Here is a 15,926-nt window from a genome sequence, read left to right as displayed (position 1 = left end):
AGACTGTAGCTGTTTGTCTAGGCTAACAGGCCCCATCTTTAGAGAAACTGTTTAAGTTTACAGTATCTAAACAAAATGCTGAGAAATTAAGCCCCCCCCACGTGCCAACAGCCTCTGTCAACCCGTGGTGGTGTTCCACGTGGCTTTTGTTTATGTTTCATTTTCTGTTGCGGATTTTCTGTTTCGGTTTATTGCCACAACCCACTCAGGTAGTGCACGTTTTGCTTCAGTCACTGCATGACCTGTGTGTTATCATGCCACTATGTTCTTTCCTTTATAAGCTGTTTCTGTCTGTATGACCGATGTGGATCATTAAGTTATGTTGGCTTTCTTTAATTGTGGTTAATGCCCGTTTAAGTTCGGTTTCGTTCCATTAGTCTCGTTGAACTCTTCAGTTGGGGATTCGCTTTTGCTTCCTTTCCCTTCCTGCACATTCTACCCTCACGACCATTTTTAGAAACGGCAGTCTCCTTTTTGTTTTGTCTCCTTTTTCGTCTGCATGCTGTGTCGGCTCTTCTCCCCCCTTCCAACGGAGTCATTTGCCTGGCTTGTGTGAGAACGGTGTTCCCCGGAGCTCGCTGGGGGCTTGGACCGTTCCGAAGATCGACATGTAAGCAAGGAAGTCCCGGAGTTCTCCCGAGAGGCACGGACGGTTCCCCGATGCTCGCCGGGGATGTCAGTACTGCCGCCATCTCATGCCGGCAGACCTGTTCTGGCTTCCTTGCTGCCTCAGACGAGGAAGCCGTGATGTAAGCACCACCCGAGGAAGAGGCGCCCCAGCCCAGCCTTCTGCAGCTTACCCCCCATAGCCTGCAACTGCCATCTTCAAGAAGATCATCCAACAAACAAGTCAAAATCAGATCAGAGCCTTATTTTTTGCCAGTAATATCTTAGAAAGATCTGCAGATGATCATATTACAAAGTTTGATACCATTTGAGAGATGAACATTAAAACAAATGGCGGTCTATAGCTAACACTTCCCATTTAATCCCATTCACGGACATTTTGTAATTATGATGTACTGCAGCAAATCAGCTGTGGTACAAAGAGCTGCATGAACTCATTTGGGTAAGCTCATTTTATCTCATTTGACACAGTGCCCAGCTACTGTTCTTGGACAAATGTTTAATCAGCAGGTTTCAACCAGTCTTTACCAACTGTGAATGGAATCTTTAATGAGATTCAGCAGTGCTGTTCACAGAAAAGAGAAAGTCAGCTAGCTAAGAGAGCGTCATCTTGATTTCCATGGCGGTGGCCATAGCAAATTAATAATTATCAATAAACCTGAAAAATACATTTAGATTTTTAAATGGACTTTAAAAAGATTGGTAAATATGTATATTAGGGAACATCAATACAGACATTTTTGCTTGGGCTGCATGTGTAATATAAAATAACATGAAAGCACACCCCTCCTCCCCAGCCAGTAAGTAGGAGTCCATATCAGAAAGTTACAAACAGACCCCGCAGGTTGGTGTTGGACGGAATAAGCTGCAAAGGCCTTCAAACCCACTGGAGAGGAAGGTGTGCAATGGCGCCCCCTCTGGCCCTCCACCCCTAGTGCGCTAATGCCTCTCATTTCCCTCACTGGCCGAGGCCCCCCTAGCTCTGGCAGCGGTGTCACTTTCGATGCCTGGCAGGTCCAGATGGCAGACGTGGTGTGTGTCCCTACGGTTAGCGTGTGTGTGCCTGCGTGTGCACCCATGCGTGTGTGTACTTGTGTGTGAGTTCTGGAACGCCTTCATGCTCTCCCAAAAAGTCCACCCATATTATTGTTCCACTATTTCAGTGTACCACCTCTACGCTTATATTGTACTGTGTAAAAAACTACTGCTGTCAACCCACATAGTGTGGCGGCAGCACTGAGAGGAAGACTTGGAGGACTTTCAGGGTTTTTTTTGTTTTTTTTTAATGCCTCTATATTAGGAATCCTGCATCCCAAATTCAGAAGCAGTATGCAGCTCATAGAAAGAGCAATGAGGAAGTGGTTGCCTGTGTGTGTATATATGAGTGTGTGTGTGTGTGTGTGAGTGTGCTTGAGTGAGCTGTTATGGAACAAAGGCTTCTAAAGGATATTAATCACCCCGGTGAGCTGGTTTTTGTTTGTGTGCATAGCTCTGTGTCTACATGCATGTATGTAATGGAGAGTGTAGGTGTTGGTCTGTCATTGAGTGTGGGAGAGCTGGACTGCTAGGCAGAAGAGACAGGAGCATAGGATTATTTTGAGCTGGATTTAGTCAGCAGAGACCTACATGTCAACTGTTTTTGCATCTTGTAGCAGAGCTGAGTTCCTCCCCTGTAGTTTGAATACCTTCATCATTGCACGCATGTATTCAGGAACGCGTGCACAGACATACAAGGTGTATTTCTGTTTTACAGTAAGACCAGCACTATGGTGTGACGGTGAGAATAAATATATCATGGGCAATCTGTAAGTATGATAGCTTGTGTCCAAGGAAAAGGCATACACACGCACACACACACACACACACACACACCCCAACATAGTATAAAAAAGGACACAAGTGGGATTGAGGTGTGTGTGTGTGTGGGGGGGTGTCAATATGTCATGATTATTGCGATAAATTATGATGCAGAATGCTCAGAATGCTTTGGCTAATGGACAGGCTCACCTGCTTTGAACTTCAATGCTGTCTTGATAAAGATGGTCATAGACGCAGATCCTCAGGTCCACGCTCGGCTCGGCGACCCACACGGGAGTGCTCTCAGCCACGCCGCGGACCGACACCACCATCTGCGTGTTCCAGAAAGCACAAGTGTGGCCGTTGCACAGTGGGCAATGTCAAAGCCAAAGGCTCCTGGTCACGCAATGCTGCATACCGCCTGACAGTCCGACTGAGAGAAGGTGATCCGGACATCCAGCCTGGTTTCCCCGGGGAGGGTCGGTGTGAAAACCACGGGCAGTTTGACGCTCGCAAACGGGCCCACCTCGCCCTCAAGTGCCTGAGGGGAAGACGAAAGCAGAAATATTCTGCTGACATGGCAACATCTGCTCAAATACGTTTTCCCTACATTGATTCAACTACAGGACTCCTTATAGAACACCTGACACTGTTGACCAATCTAGAAAAAGGGTAGAAGATGCCAGAAAAGATGAAAAAGAAGAAACAATATTTCTCTTCTATACATGGTAGTTCAGACAATAAAACGTGTAATGTCTGAAAGCCAGCCCATACAATGAAAGCACATGCTAATCTTCCCTGGTCAGAATTTCAATCAAGTTATTTTTTTCAGACTAGTCAAATGCTATATATCACCAAGTAAATCATGCCAGCAATTTTCTGCAATTGGCCAAGATTATTGTCCCTTGTGCAGGTGATGTTAAGCAGGGTTTAATGGACCTATGACAGTACAGAACTGGGAAGCTTCCCAATCCACCAGCAGGGCAAACAACCAGCAGAGTGATATTAGGGACATGGGAGATAGGACCAAAATGCATGGTGTGCTTTCACCATTACTATACGTTATCATACACCCACAATATTCCATTTCTTATTTGCGGTGTGTGAGAGCTAGGGAAATGTCAACCTTTATGAATGAGAATACCATAAACCTTTCTGAAGACATGTTCTTTCAAGACAGTTCTCTACACTTGGAATTTCGGACACTACACGCCGTGAAAGCATTTTCTGGTAACTTCAACAAAGTATTCATGGATGTAACTGTTGTTAAGTGCTCAGTAAAAGTGTTCGAGGAAGAGTTCTATTCAAATGAACATTGGCTACTTACTGCCCTGATACTGATTTCAGTGGCCTGGACGTCCAGTGTGACCCTGCTCTCCTCTGAACCGGTGTTTCCTGAAACCTGGTCACCTCCTGTCGCCTCAAAACTTAAAGACTTGTCACGGCTGGCAGGAGATGTGCCTAAAATCAACAATTAGTCACAACTGAAGACCTCTAAACGTTACGGCCATCTTTTAAATTCTGTTTTGCTTGGCAACAGCCTCAGAAAAAAGGTTGAAGTGAACCAAAACGTAACCTAATGCTTATATTGAGTATACCTGATTTTACTTTACTTTTACTTTACAACTTGTGCTCAATACCTTCTCGCTCTTGTTGAACAACTTCTGGGGTGAGATTCACAACACCAATGCTGCTCTCATCAGGTACCTAAATATAAATGTACTGTTTTAACTATTTAGGAACGTAAACTGAAACGCATACTGATTAAGTTAATCCATCTAACACCTCATCGGTGCCACCTTCCAAAATACCACCGTGCTAACTGAAGCCCCACGGCAACATCGATGGGATAAATGCTCGACTAAAGTGCTTGTTGTCTTAGTTGATTTAGTAGATTAGAAAAGGTAGTGCTCAGTTTAGACTTACATGTGTGCTAACGCAGGAATGCTGGGATAGATGGTGGAGTTGAGGGCAATCGCTTGAGAGGGAAGATAGTGCATAGCAAGTTCCCAAGGCCCCCCTGTTGGTCAGGCTGATTACCCGTGAAATTGTCTGCCCGACCACATGCGTGCCAAAGTCAATGAGGCTACTATCAACAACCATCTGGGGAAAACATTGACAAAAGAAAGAGACAACAATTCCAGAGAAAGTCTCGACATCGCCCACCGCAGAAGAAATTCTTGTTTGTGATATATATTAAGAATATAATATTAATATGAATAGTAGCACATCAGTTCTCACCTCACATCTTTTCCTTCTGCACTTGACAATCACATAAAAAGGGCCGTTAGCTGATTGAAACTGGATGCGACCATCCAAATCCTCATTGAGCTGAAAGGAAAGGAAAAGAAGAAATGATACATGTGTGGAAAGGATTCCCAGTACCAGTATATTTTGTAAACAGTATGGAAATTGTATTTCTATACATACACTTATTAACTTGTCCTTTTTCTCTTTAATTTCTCATTTCTAGTTAATATCGTAGATGCAGACAGAATGTCAAAAATGTCCAGTTTCTTCTTCCAGTTTCAGCTTTTTTTTCCCCCCAGCAAATGGGAAGCTCTGCTTTGCCCTGATTTGTAAGACTGAAGGCAATCCAGCCTTAATCTGTGATTGACCACCTTAGGGAGGCTCATCTTTACTCAGTGGAAAGTATCAGGCAATCACTGAGAGCTCATAACACTTTTATTCCACATATACATATGACGTGCCTCAGAGCTGCATTCTCATGCAAAACTAAACATTCTCTCAGCTGTTGTTTTGGATAATATTAATGTAGAGGGCTTGGATGTGCTACAAGGGTTCATGAAATACCCAGTTGGATATTGGAAGAAAAGACACCCCTCGAGTCAAAAGCAGCTGAAGTGGAGTACAGCACTGGCAACCGTGGCAAAGTAATCTGATGGTACAAGGAACCCGAATGAAATAAAAGTACATGTGCACACACTACATGAAGCACCACGCCCTGGCCCCTGGTGACAGTAAGCTGAAATAGCAGGGACAGAGAGAAGCAAGTAGTTATTAGAAAAGTAGCTCGTGTTGCCAGGAAACAGCTTTTAGATCCTATAGCTGCAAACTTTAAATCTTAATTTGCTGGGGCTTTTTTGGATAGTACTCTGGCACTTGGCATAGTGCCATGGTGGAGAGCATTTATTTATTTATTTATTTTGCATGCAATTCAGCAACCACAAGTGAAATCCCAAATTTCACAGGTTCAGTTTGGGGTGAAAGATTTAGCTTTGCACTTGCAGGATGACATCCCAGCACGACAACCCTGACCGTGCTTTGCTTTGACAGCAGGACTGAGGTTATCAGAAGATGTCAGAGGAGCATGCGAGGGAACTTTTCTACTGCTTCACACAAGAGCTCACAGAGGGAAGCATCCAGCTTTATTCAGTCGGAAACGTCTCTTCGTGTGAGCTCTAGACTAAAAAGACCAACATGGGATGGCAGTTGCGCTGCCTTCAACTGTCAAAGGTCCAAATGGCACCCATGTGGAGGACTGCTCAGACCATGGTGGTCTGTGAGTCTCATCCATTGTGATCACAACCAAACTTTCCAGCTCCAGCTCAGAAGTGAGTCACCAGGAGGGAGGTTTAACTCTGAGCTCTTCCCAACTGTGAGAACCCGTACACAGCTGCACCTTCTGACATCAGCTGAAGGATGTGTACACAGGGACACTTCTGATTCACCGGCATCTACTACTCTCACTCGGCTGGATAGCATTGACCATTTTGCATCTTGGACCAGTGCTGAGGTAGCCTAATTTGACACAATTTCCACACTTTACAAGCTCCCAAATCAGAGTCAGAATTGATTGGATGGATTTTGAACGATTGGCTAATAAGCACTTCTAGATTCAAAACACACATTTGCTCTCTCTGCTCAGGTATACCTGAATCAATTCAGGTAAGGAAAAGCATTGTATGGTATAGAGCAAGAAAAGCTATGCTAGAGTCCAACCAAGAGGACCAGAGCTGAATGCATAACTGATCCTCTTCTCTGGATATGAAGGAAAGCCTAGTCAATCGGACATCTGTTAGGTCATGTTTAAGAACTGGGCAGTTAACACTCTCCTCCAATTGTGTTCAGCCACCCTTTGACACTGCATAAGTGACAGCATGAAAAATACTGCACAGGTGAATTTAGCCATAAATTGCGTCCCAGTGCGACTACAGTTTAATCTTTTTGAACGGTGTAACGGCGTGTAAACGTGTGCTTTTTATGTCATTATGGGTTGACTATAAATCTAAATGTGAAACTGTTCACTGCTTAAAATACTCCACCACCACCACCCCACTGGTTTACGTGTTATTTTGCATGTCGCAGTCTGACCTTAGCTTCCCTGCTTGTTTTCCTGGCAGTCGCTCCAGGTGTTTTTTGTGTTTGTTTGTTTTGGTTATTTCCTTGCCTTTGTTTACACCCTGCTCACGATGGTTAATCTGAGTACACTATTTCTATGCCTGAATGCATAAAATGTTTTAAGGGACACTTAAGTAAGATGCACAAAAATTCATATGAATTACAAAGAGGGAGAGCGATTTCAGGTAAGAGAGCTAAAGTCGTTCTACGCCTGATTTTTAAAAATGGGCATAAGGCATTGTTGGATTTTCCCAAGACAAGTGTTTATGGACATAATCTCAGGGATCATCTCAGTTACGACCCGCTGATCCAAAATTTACGACCGTGAAATTTCTGCTTTAACACACATGACTGAATCGAACTTCCTGCATGAGATGACAATAATTTATGATGATGATGCTAGTTTTAATTGCACTGGATATATGTGCAAGTATTTTCAATAATAGAAAATCAGGAAAATAAGTCCAAAACCACAGTCCATGAATCATTAGTGAAACCAGCCATCATAGACTATCCAAAACTAATGACAAGTGTGACTAGAGGATCTGCTGAGAAATGCACACCTGCAAATGATAAGAATTCACAATGACAGTTTGATAAAGCGAAAGTATTTATAGCTTGTATAAACTGAATTGCGATGAAGAACTGGCACAACTGTGATCTGTGGTCCTTTACCCTGATGATCAACAGTAGTCAGGGCCAAAAAAAAGTTGGGTAATAGAAGTCTGTGACAGCCAGTCTACAACTAGCAAGAGAAGCCCGTGAAGATGAAGCAGTGTTTTCCTGTAACTTGCTTTGCAAATAAGCATAAGAAAAACTTACCAAAGGTCTAAAAACAGCCTCCAGTTCACATGACATTCCTGCAGATATGGGTCCAGGTGGCATGAAACTGAATTGAGAACAGAGATTAGCGATAGGTTATACACAACTCCCTGAATGTTGGTAGAGACTGTCTATGTTAACCTGCACCGGATTCAGAAAGTATTCAGTCCTGTTGACTTGTTGCGTATGCGTTGTGGGATTGATGCTGAACTGATATAATTGCCACTTTTAGCAATCGAACTTGAATATCACCCACAATGATGAAGTGAATATGTTTCCAAAGTTTTGAAACTTAATTAAAATAAAAATTGAAATCTGTTATTCAGAGAAGTATTTATGTGTTTTCTATGTGTGAGTGCCACTGTTGTCGTCTGCGTTGTGCGTTAATAAACGTCTGTCAAAGTTGAGGGAGTCTGTGCGTCCTGCGCCGTGCCCTGCGGCTCTCGGGCCATCACAGTTGCCACAAGTGAACTACACATTTTCAATGATTCCCATTCCACATCCCTCTACCTGTTTCAAATCTTTAAACTCCATCAACTCCAATATGATTGCATATCCCTAGCACAACAATTATCCAACAATTGATAAATATATCATGTATTTTTAAAGAAACAGATTACCAAAGTACATATGGCACATTATAAGGTACATGGTTTTGCTGGATTCACATGGTTTTGCTGGATTCTTAAAAGAACAGGAACTGAACAGCAGACATTTCGAAATACAACTGGATGAAAGGGAGGTTTTGCCCAACAGAAGCTGTTGGTTGAGTCTCAGCTTTCGAAACACAAGGCAATCGACACCACATGGCGAAGTGCCAGTAAGCAGCAAAGCACACAGACGGATGGACACACGGACACCCGATAAGTACGGACAGACAGGCATCTAGACTTTTTTTTTCCAAAAAAAGCACCATCACCAGCACGTATCATAAAAGCACCATCTGCCTGCAGCAGATTTTCCCCCAGGCTTCATTATGCTTATTTTTGCCCCTCTTTTTTCTCTCATTTTGCCTCTCACTATTTAACTCTGAATTTTCGGGACATACATCAGCACTCCTAACGGTGTTCCGTAACTGCCTCTCACCCACCTCTTACAAATGTTTGTGTGCTCATCAATATTTTGACAGTTATGCTGCTTAAACACATTAGCAACTCTCCACGTGCTCTTGTTAGTCTTACGCCTCTGCGGGCTTCTCTAAAACAAAGTCAGGGAGTCGAATGGAAACCGAAGAACAAAGAGAAATGGAAGGCCAATGTGTGGAGAAGGAATGCCCCCTTAGGACACGGGCCCAACCTTGATACATCAGGTGATTGACTGGATATTTCTCTGTTGATACAGTGGAGTAGAATGTATTTCAGTTACCTTTTGCCTCTACTGCACTGTGTTGCAATCATGCCTGTAATATATTTGTCATAAATATTTTATATATTGCAGTACTACCTACAATTTATATTTAGGAATATGGAAAAATAGATGTTAAGTGTGTATTCATGTTCATCTTTAATGTTATGTGTGAGTGCCACAGTTATCGTCTACGTCGTGTGTTAAAGCCTCCTAAAGTACTATGGGAAAACACTAGCCTGACACTCCTAAAACTCATTAGCTTCAAGACTGTTTGACTATGTGGTGTTAAAGCTGCCATTGGTTCCATTGTGCATATATAGATTTTGGGAATTGGGCATTCTACATGATGCTTTCAAAAATGCATCTGCAATTTAAATAAGGGAACAGGTTTGGGGTTAAAAAGCAGCATTACACAGAAATTAAATAATTTACTATATGGTGCTATTTATCTACTTTTGTCTTTCAGTCTTTTTTCCAGCATTACGCAGGTTGTGCCAATAGTCTGTCTCCCCAAAATTAAATTAGGCCACCACATCGCAGGGCCAGACTTCTTAAATATGACTAATCTATCCCAGGTGAGCGTAAGATAATGAGTTCAGTTAAAAGAGATCAACTACCTCACTCCCAGCCTGAAGGTTCAGAAATGGCTTTTGCTTTGCTCTGTAATGTCCACTGTTCAGTTATTACAATATTAAAAGAGACCTTGGGACAGTCCATAATGAATTTCATGACATTATCTGTCAAAGTTCTATGAAATGTGAAATAATTCTGTTTTAGGTGCAGTGGATTCTATTTAAAGCTACACTGCAATGTCCTTTACTATAGAGTACATATTTATTACATATCCTTAACATAGCATCAGTTTTCTGATTATAGGATTGTATAAATTGTTTATGAGTACTTGAGTTTTTGGATACTTTGTAAAAATACCAAATGTAATTAATGGAGAAATCCAGTATTTAGATCTGAATGTTGATTTGAATGTGGAAGAAAGCTTTGAAAATGTGAAAATTACGAATGTAATGTTCTTATGGAAGCTGCAATGAATTAGACAGATGATGTAGCAGAGGAAGTGAGCTATGCATGCTGGGAAGATGGAAACATTTGTCATCAAGATCCAAAACAGATAAATATAGCTAAATAAAAAAATCAGAGTTTGTGTGCCATCAACCCATTTCCTGTGTGTGGTGGACTGAGACAGCAAGCTGTTCGTGCACAGTGTCTGCGTGTGTGTGTGTGTGTGTGTGTCTGTGTGTGTAAATGTATATGACACTGAGACCCAGGAGAAGGGGCTCTGGCATAAAGCAAAAAAAACAGGGAGAGAGAAAGATGGAAGGAGACATAGATAGAGAGTGAGAGAGCACGAGCCATTTTTAGAAATTCTGGGGGCGTCAAAGGAGGCACAGACATATGGCAAGCAGAGCAGAGTGTTCAGAATCTTACTACCACTGCTCACTTCCACATGAGTACAGACCGATTCAGATTACATAAACACCAAACCTGACAGCCAGGTATGAATAATGTCCAAGAATAATAAACTTCAACAGTGCAAAGTATTCAAAATCCCAACATGCCTACAAATAGTGTCAATCACACTCCAGGGTGGAAGAAACCCAAATCCAGGGTGTTTTTATCTATATGTGACACAGTTCTCATTTTTTCTAAGCAGTGTGACCATAAAATCACCTAAACGCTCTGCCTTTTTCGCTTTTTTGCACTGATAGTCAACATCTGAAGAAGGTGGTGAACATATGTTTGGTCTTTATGTAATGATTAGGCGATTATCTGACTTACTGTACAATTTTATTTCTTTTGCTCACCTTACTGATAAGAAATCGAATAGGTTCTGAGAAACTCCCAGAAATCTGCAGTAGTTAGTGGTGTGGCAGACATTAGTAAGAACAACCTTCTTCTTGTATGTCCTTCCAAGATCAAAGTCCTGCAATACAGAACGGTTTCCTATTTATTCAAGATACACATATAGAAGCTTACAATTATTGTATGCTTGAGGAAAGTTTAAATAAGGCCTGTCACGCAGCGCCTACCTTAAAGAGGACAATTTCTGGTTTGCTGACAAATGGTGGATGTTTCAGCTCTTTGCCAGCTGTAGGTATTTTGGCTGGTTTTGAGGCCAGATTTTGAGTCAGGCCCATCTTTGTGGATTTCAAAGAAGATGCTTTAAGAGGACCATCTTCATCCTCATCTGGTATGTTCTGAAATTTTCGGATTTGTAAAAATAAATACATAAATTATAAAGGATCTACTTAACTTACCGTTCAGTGATTTGTGTGGTGTATGGGTTTATTGATCTAATTCTATTATATGTTCTGTTCTTCTGAATAAGTTACAACCATTCTAATCAAAACAGTAACTTGGATAGCTAATAGATGATTACATTAGCTATTGTATAGGATTATGTCATGTCTTCTTTCCTGAAACATGAATAAGTTCAACTAAAATGGTATTCAGGGAAAACTCTCATTCAAAGTCATTTTGTCCATCCAACTGTTTTTGCAAATAGTCTTCAACTGATAAATGACAAATAATTGTTTGGTATACATTTTGAGCATTGGGTATTTTTTCTTTGTGTAATGGTACATTCTATGAGTAATGTGTTTAGATACAGTAAATCAGAGTGTTATATGAATTAAATGTATTATTATTATTATTATTATTATTATTTTAAAATAGATTATATTAAAAATATGGACACAGTGTCATTGATGCAAAGCACCACTGTGACACCACCACCTTGTGTGAGTGTGATAGTTACAATTAAGTTTCATGAGGCACTTCACATCTAAAACATGCCAAATTTGGGCAGGACAATAGACATAGCAGGTAATACCAATTAACTACCTTAGGGGAACATTTAACACCAGGTACTTTATAAGATCTCTGAGAAAGTACAGTACTGATTATAAGGAAGCAAAGAATTACAATGTCAGTACAGAACTTCAATGTTATTGGCAGGTAGGTAGGACTTAGAGACAGCAGAAAAGCATACCTGTCTGTTCTCTTTCAGTTGATTCACTCGGTTCAACTCATGTAGTCTGGAATATCATGCCCTCTTGTGACTGATTAAAGACCCCTTTATTCACACCTGTAAGGGACATGATGCTTCATGGCAAATGCCTCATGCTTATAACCCTTGGTCACAAGCATGTCTCCCCAGTTCTTTTGCTAAGAGCGCCTCACATCTATCTTAATTGCTTAAATGTTGGCTTTCGTAGCTCCATGAGTTGTCTCCCCATGGAATGCTGTTTAAATGTTTCATATGCAAGTCTCTGAGCTAGCTTGTTTACCTTTGCTAACGGCTATCTATAATTAGCTTGCAAGCAACCTCTTCTTAGTGAATCGTACATCCTCAGAGCTGTGTGTTTGCTCTTCCCAAGAAGAACTTGGCATGCTTGGAAATCATCCATGCCAGGAGGGCTTTGGTGTAACCTGATGCTTGTGCATGCTGCTGTCAGCTCTGGCAGTCAACCCGAACCAGGATGACCAGGATGAGCGGCAGGTTAGTCATCCCTCCGAGGTTCGTTCCCAGATTTTATAACCGATTTAACATCATCCTAGGCTAAACCGCTGTCAACTCAAACTATGGTGTCAAGTTATACAAAGTTCTTTGATCTAGATGGGGCAAGATTGCTAAACCCCCCATGGCTTCTTACCTTGCTCTCTCACTAAGCTAAGGAGTTGCAAGACCAACTTTACTCCCTTTGAAAGATTGCCAATTCTCCTTTTCTCAGCTGGAGAAAATGCAGATGTACCAGGTGATCTGTTTAGCTGAGATGGGAGGAATACTACCTGAAAGGAATCCATTGACTGTTCTCGTTAGCAAGATCAGAATTACTTTGGATCACGTCCTCAACTGAATTGTGCAGAGGGATGGCAGTTATGGTGTTGGCTAACCCCATATGTCAGAGACTGGGTGAATTACTGGGACAAGCCACTCTGCTCAGCAGGGTTATTTGGTCAGTCACTCGAGGCCATTCAAGACAAATTTGATCTCAGAAAGAAATAAGTAGAAGCTTTGTTTTCTTTTCTGCACAGGTGTAAAGTGAAACTTAAGCCCCAGTGATGAGGAAAAATTCCTACTATCTTAACACATTGCTGTCAGGAGGCACCAGTGGCTTGAGGAAACCACAGTCTCATGTCAAGTAGGAGGCAAGAGGTGTCATGTTTCTCTTGTTTCGGCGCCATGTCCAAAAATGACACTTTTTATCCCAATACAGTTCTCAAAGCACTTGTTTTTTCAAAGCACAAGCATCGCCAAAGCCAGGGGCAGTACGTGGGAGTGGGAGGCAGTTCCAACTTAAAACTCCATTTCATGGTTGTCCCCAGTCTGGGTGCATGGAAAGACATACATTTGCAGAAAGTGCTGTTGTAAAGTTGTCTTATGTTTCTCAAAACAAAATATGGTTGGCGAATGCAATAACAACTGCAAACTTGCTTGGTCAGTTCCTACACTTGGTTGGTTTACTTGGATAGATCTTATAGATGCATATTTCCACTTAGGACCTCATCTGCATCACAGACAATTTCTAAGATTTGCATTTGAGGGTGTAGCCTATGAATTTTTTATTAAGCAATATGTCCTTTTCCTAGCTTTCCCTAGCACTTTCTGGAAGAGTGGGAGTGGCTCTTACTCCCCTCCACGGTTGAGATATATGTGTGCTGACCCACATGATCTGGATATAATGTCTCAGTCAAGTGAGGAAGCTTAGGTAAGAACAGGTGCTGTACTGACAAACATGCAGTGCTTGGGTTCCTCAATCAATAAAAAAGACTTCTCAAACTCCCTGTCCAAAACGACCGTTTCTGGGGTTGGAAATGTGCTCTCTTCCAAGTTCTGTTGGAATGCAGAGTGTCTGCATTTGCAACTGCATCACACAGTTTTGATTAAGATGCAGTCTACATTTTTGTAAGACGCTCAACCTGTTGGGAGTAATGGCACTGATGACAGTGGTCATATCATTAGGTCTATTTTTAATGTGTACATTACAGTTCTGGGTCACCAGGTGGTGTGGACAGACGCCTCTCGGATAGGATGGGGCTATGTCAGGAGGGCCTACTGATGCTTGTGGTTCCCCACTGGCTTACAAAACTGTAGTGAGCAGAAATAATCAGCTTCCAAGAATGTGATGCTTAGGCTCTCCTGCTTCACAGGGACCTCCTGTCTCAGGAGAAACAGTGCATTATCAAACAGAGCTATGGTGTCCTATTCTTACCCATTGAGAGGTCCAATCTAATGGCTGCTGGCTTGCCATCTAATATTGTTTCTACCACTCAAAATGCAAGAGCCACTTCTACTAGGGGCTTATATGCATATAAATGGCATGCATTTGAACACTGGTATCAGGAAAAAAATTGATTCCCTTCCAGGGTTCTATAATGGACATTTATCATGCCTTCCGGAATTATTAGAGCAAACATGCTTATTTTCAATGGTAAATGTGCATTTTGCAGCTATAACAGCTTGCCATATTGGTTTCGGCGGAGTTCCACCAGGAGTATATCCTCTTGCCATACGCTTCCTGCGGGGTAAGCGGCATTTGAGGTCTATTTCAAGACCTGCTGTCCCCATTTGTCTGTTGTCCTTGAGGCTATATGTGATGCTCCTTTTGAGCCTCTGGAGTCAGATGATATGAGATTAGGCTCATATAAGAAGGCCCTGCTCTTAGCCTTGGCTTCTGCAAAGCGAGTGGGCAATCTCCAAGCACTGTCAGTGCATCCCATCATGTAAACAGTTTGCACCAGGCAATTCTAAGGCTACGCTAAAGAGTAATGCAGCATACATGCCAAAGCTCATGTCTCTCTAGCTTTTGACCTGACATATAGCTTTCTATCTTTTGACCTGTTTTCTTTCTCTCCACCTCCAATTGAATGTTATGAACACCAGAGGCAGCACATTCTCTGTCCTATGCAGGCACTGCATACAATAATAAATGTAATATAATATTATAAATTGTACCAAAGATTTCCAAATATGTGACCAGCTGTTTGTTTGGTTTGACAAACCAGCCCATGGCAGGCCAATGTCTAAGCAGTGCTTCTCTCACTGGGATCTGGAAACTATTTCATTGGCTTACAGCAAGGTTCTGGAGTTGCCTGAACGAGTACGGACCCGTTCCACAAGATGAATGACTGTGGCGTGGGCCTTTTTTAAGGGTGTTTCTGTAGGAGACATTTTTCCTTTAAGGGTGTCTCTATAAGAGACTTTTGTGTATCTGTTCCCTCCAGCACACACATTTGTCTGCTTTTATTATTTGGACATTGCAGTTCTTTCAGTAGCTCAATCTTTTGTCTCTTCAGAGTTAGGGAGACAGTAATGTGCAGGCTCTAACCAATTGGTTGTCAGCTGGGCAGGGCCAGAATATGTGTCCATACTACATGTGTTGTACCGAGTGAATCAGCTGAAAGGAAACGTAGGGTTATGGATATTCCAACTGTTCCCTGAAGAAGAGGAACGAGGTCCAACAAAGGGTGCCTCGCCTTACCGTTGAGCTCAGTGAAGAGTGGTATCTGGAACTGGGGAGAGATGCTTGTAACGAAGGGTTACAAACCTGTGGGCAGAGTCACACCCTCATCATGAAGCACCATCTGCCATACAGGTGTGAATAAAGGTCTCGTCAGCCATACACACAAGGGAGTGACATCCCATACCACATGTGTTGTACTTCATTTCTCTTCTTTTGGAAACAGTAGTTATATGCATAACCAGTCACATTAGGCTTGTACTTGGGTGATATTAGGCTTGTTTTAGCCCCATCCCAATTTTGATTAGCAGCTCCAAAATTAACATGCCTTATTAGTTGAATCATCAATAGTTCTTCTCATTCACTCTATCTATTAAACCATTCCATCGTGTCTTCAAATTCACAATATAATGAGATAAAGGGACACTTGGACGTGGGGGGAGTGCTGGCACCCTACAGCGGCCCAGAAACCTGAAAACACAGTTTGAGTCT

The 15,926-nt window shown here is 42.0% G+C and overlaps 1 protein-coding gene across 2 annotated transcripts in view; it reads right to left on the bottom strand.

The window, feature by feature from the left end:
• Positions 1–15,926, bottom strand: part of cfap74 (cilia and flagella associated protein 74) — a 49,417-nt gene that overhangs the window by 22,615 nt on the left and 10,876 nt on the right. For both annotated transcript variants that reach the window (XR_014118870.1, XM_035536523.2), the window contains 9 exons: positions 11,001–11,168; positions 10,776–10,894; positions 7,609–7,675; positions 4,666–4,755; positions 4,351–4,527; positions 4,065–4,131; positions 3,752–3,885; positions 2,843–2,965; positions 2,635–2,756 (listed from right to left, as the gene is read on the bottom strand). Coding sequence is in view for 1 of the 2 variants with exons in the window: in XM_035536523.2 (XP_035392416.1) it covers positions 2,635–2,756; positions 2,843–2,965; positions 3,752–3,885; positions 4,065–4,131; positions 4,351–4,527; positions 4,666–4,755; positions 7,609–7,675; positions 10,776–10,894; positions 11,001–11,168 (1,067 nt within the window). In the remaining variant the exon portion in view is untranslated. The remainder of the gene's footprint in view (positions 1–2,634; positions 2,757–2,842; positions 2,966–3,751; positions 3,886–4,064; positions 4,132–4,350; positions 4,528–4,665; positions 4,756–7,608; positions 7,676–10,775; positions 10,895–11,000; positions 11,169–15,926) is intronic.

The sequence above is a fragment of the Electrophorus electricus genome, chromosome 20, assembly GCF_041902795.1.
Source record: "Electrophorus electricus isolate QZ-2024a chromosome 20, ASM4190279v1, whole genome shotgun sequence".
In the NCBI taxonomy this organism is placed as follows: domain Eukaryota; kingdom Metazoa; phylum Chordata; class Actinopteri; order Gymnotiformes; family Gymnotidae; genus Electrophorus; species Electrophorus electricus.
The sequence above is the reverse complement of the archived record's forward strand: the minus strand, read 5'-3'. Positions and strand labels throughout refer to the sequence as shown.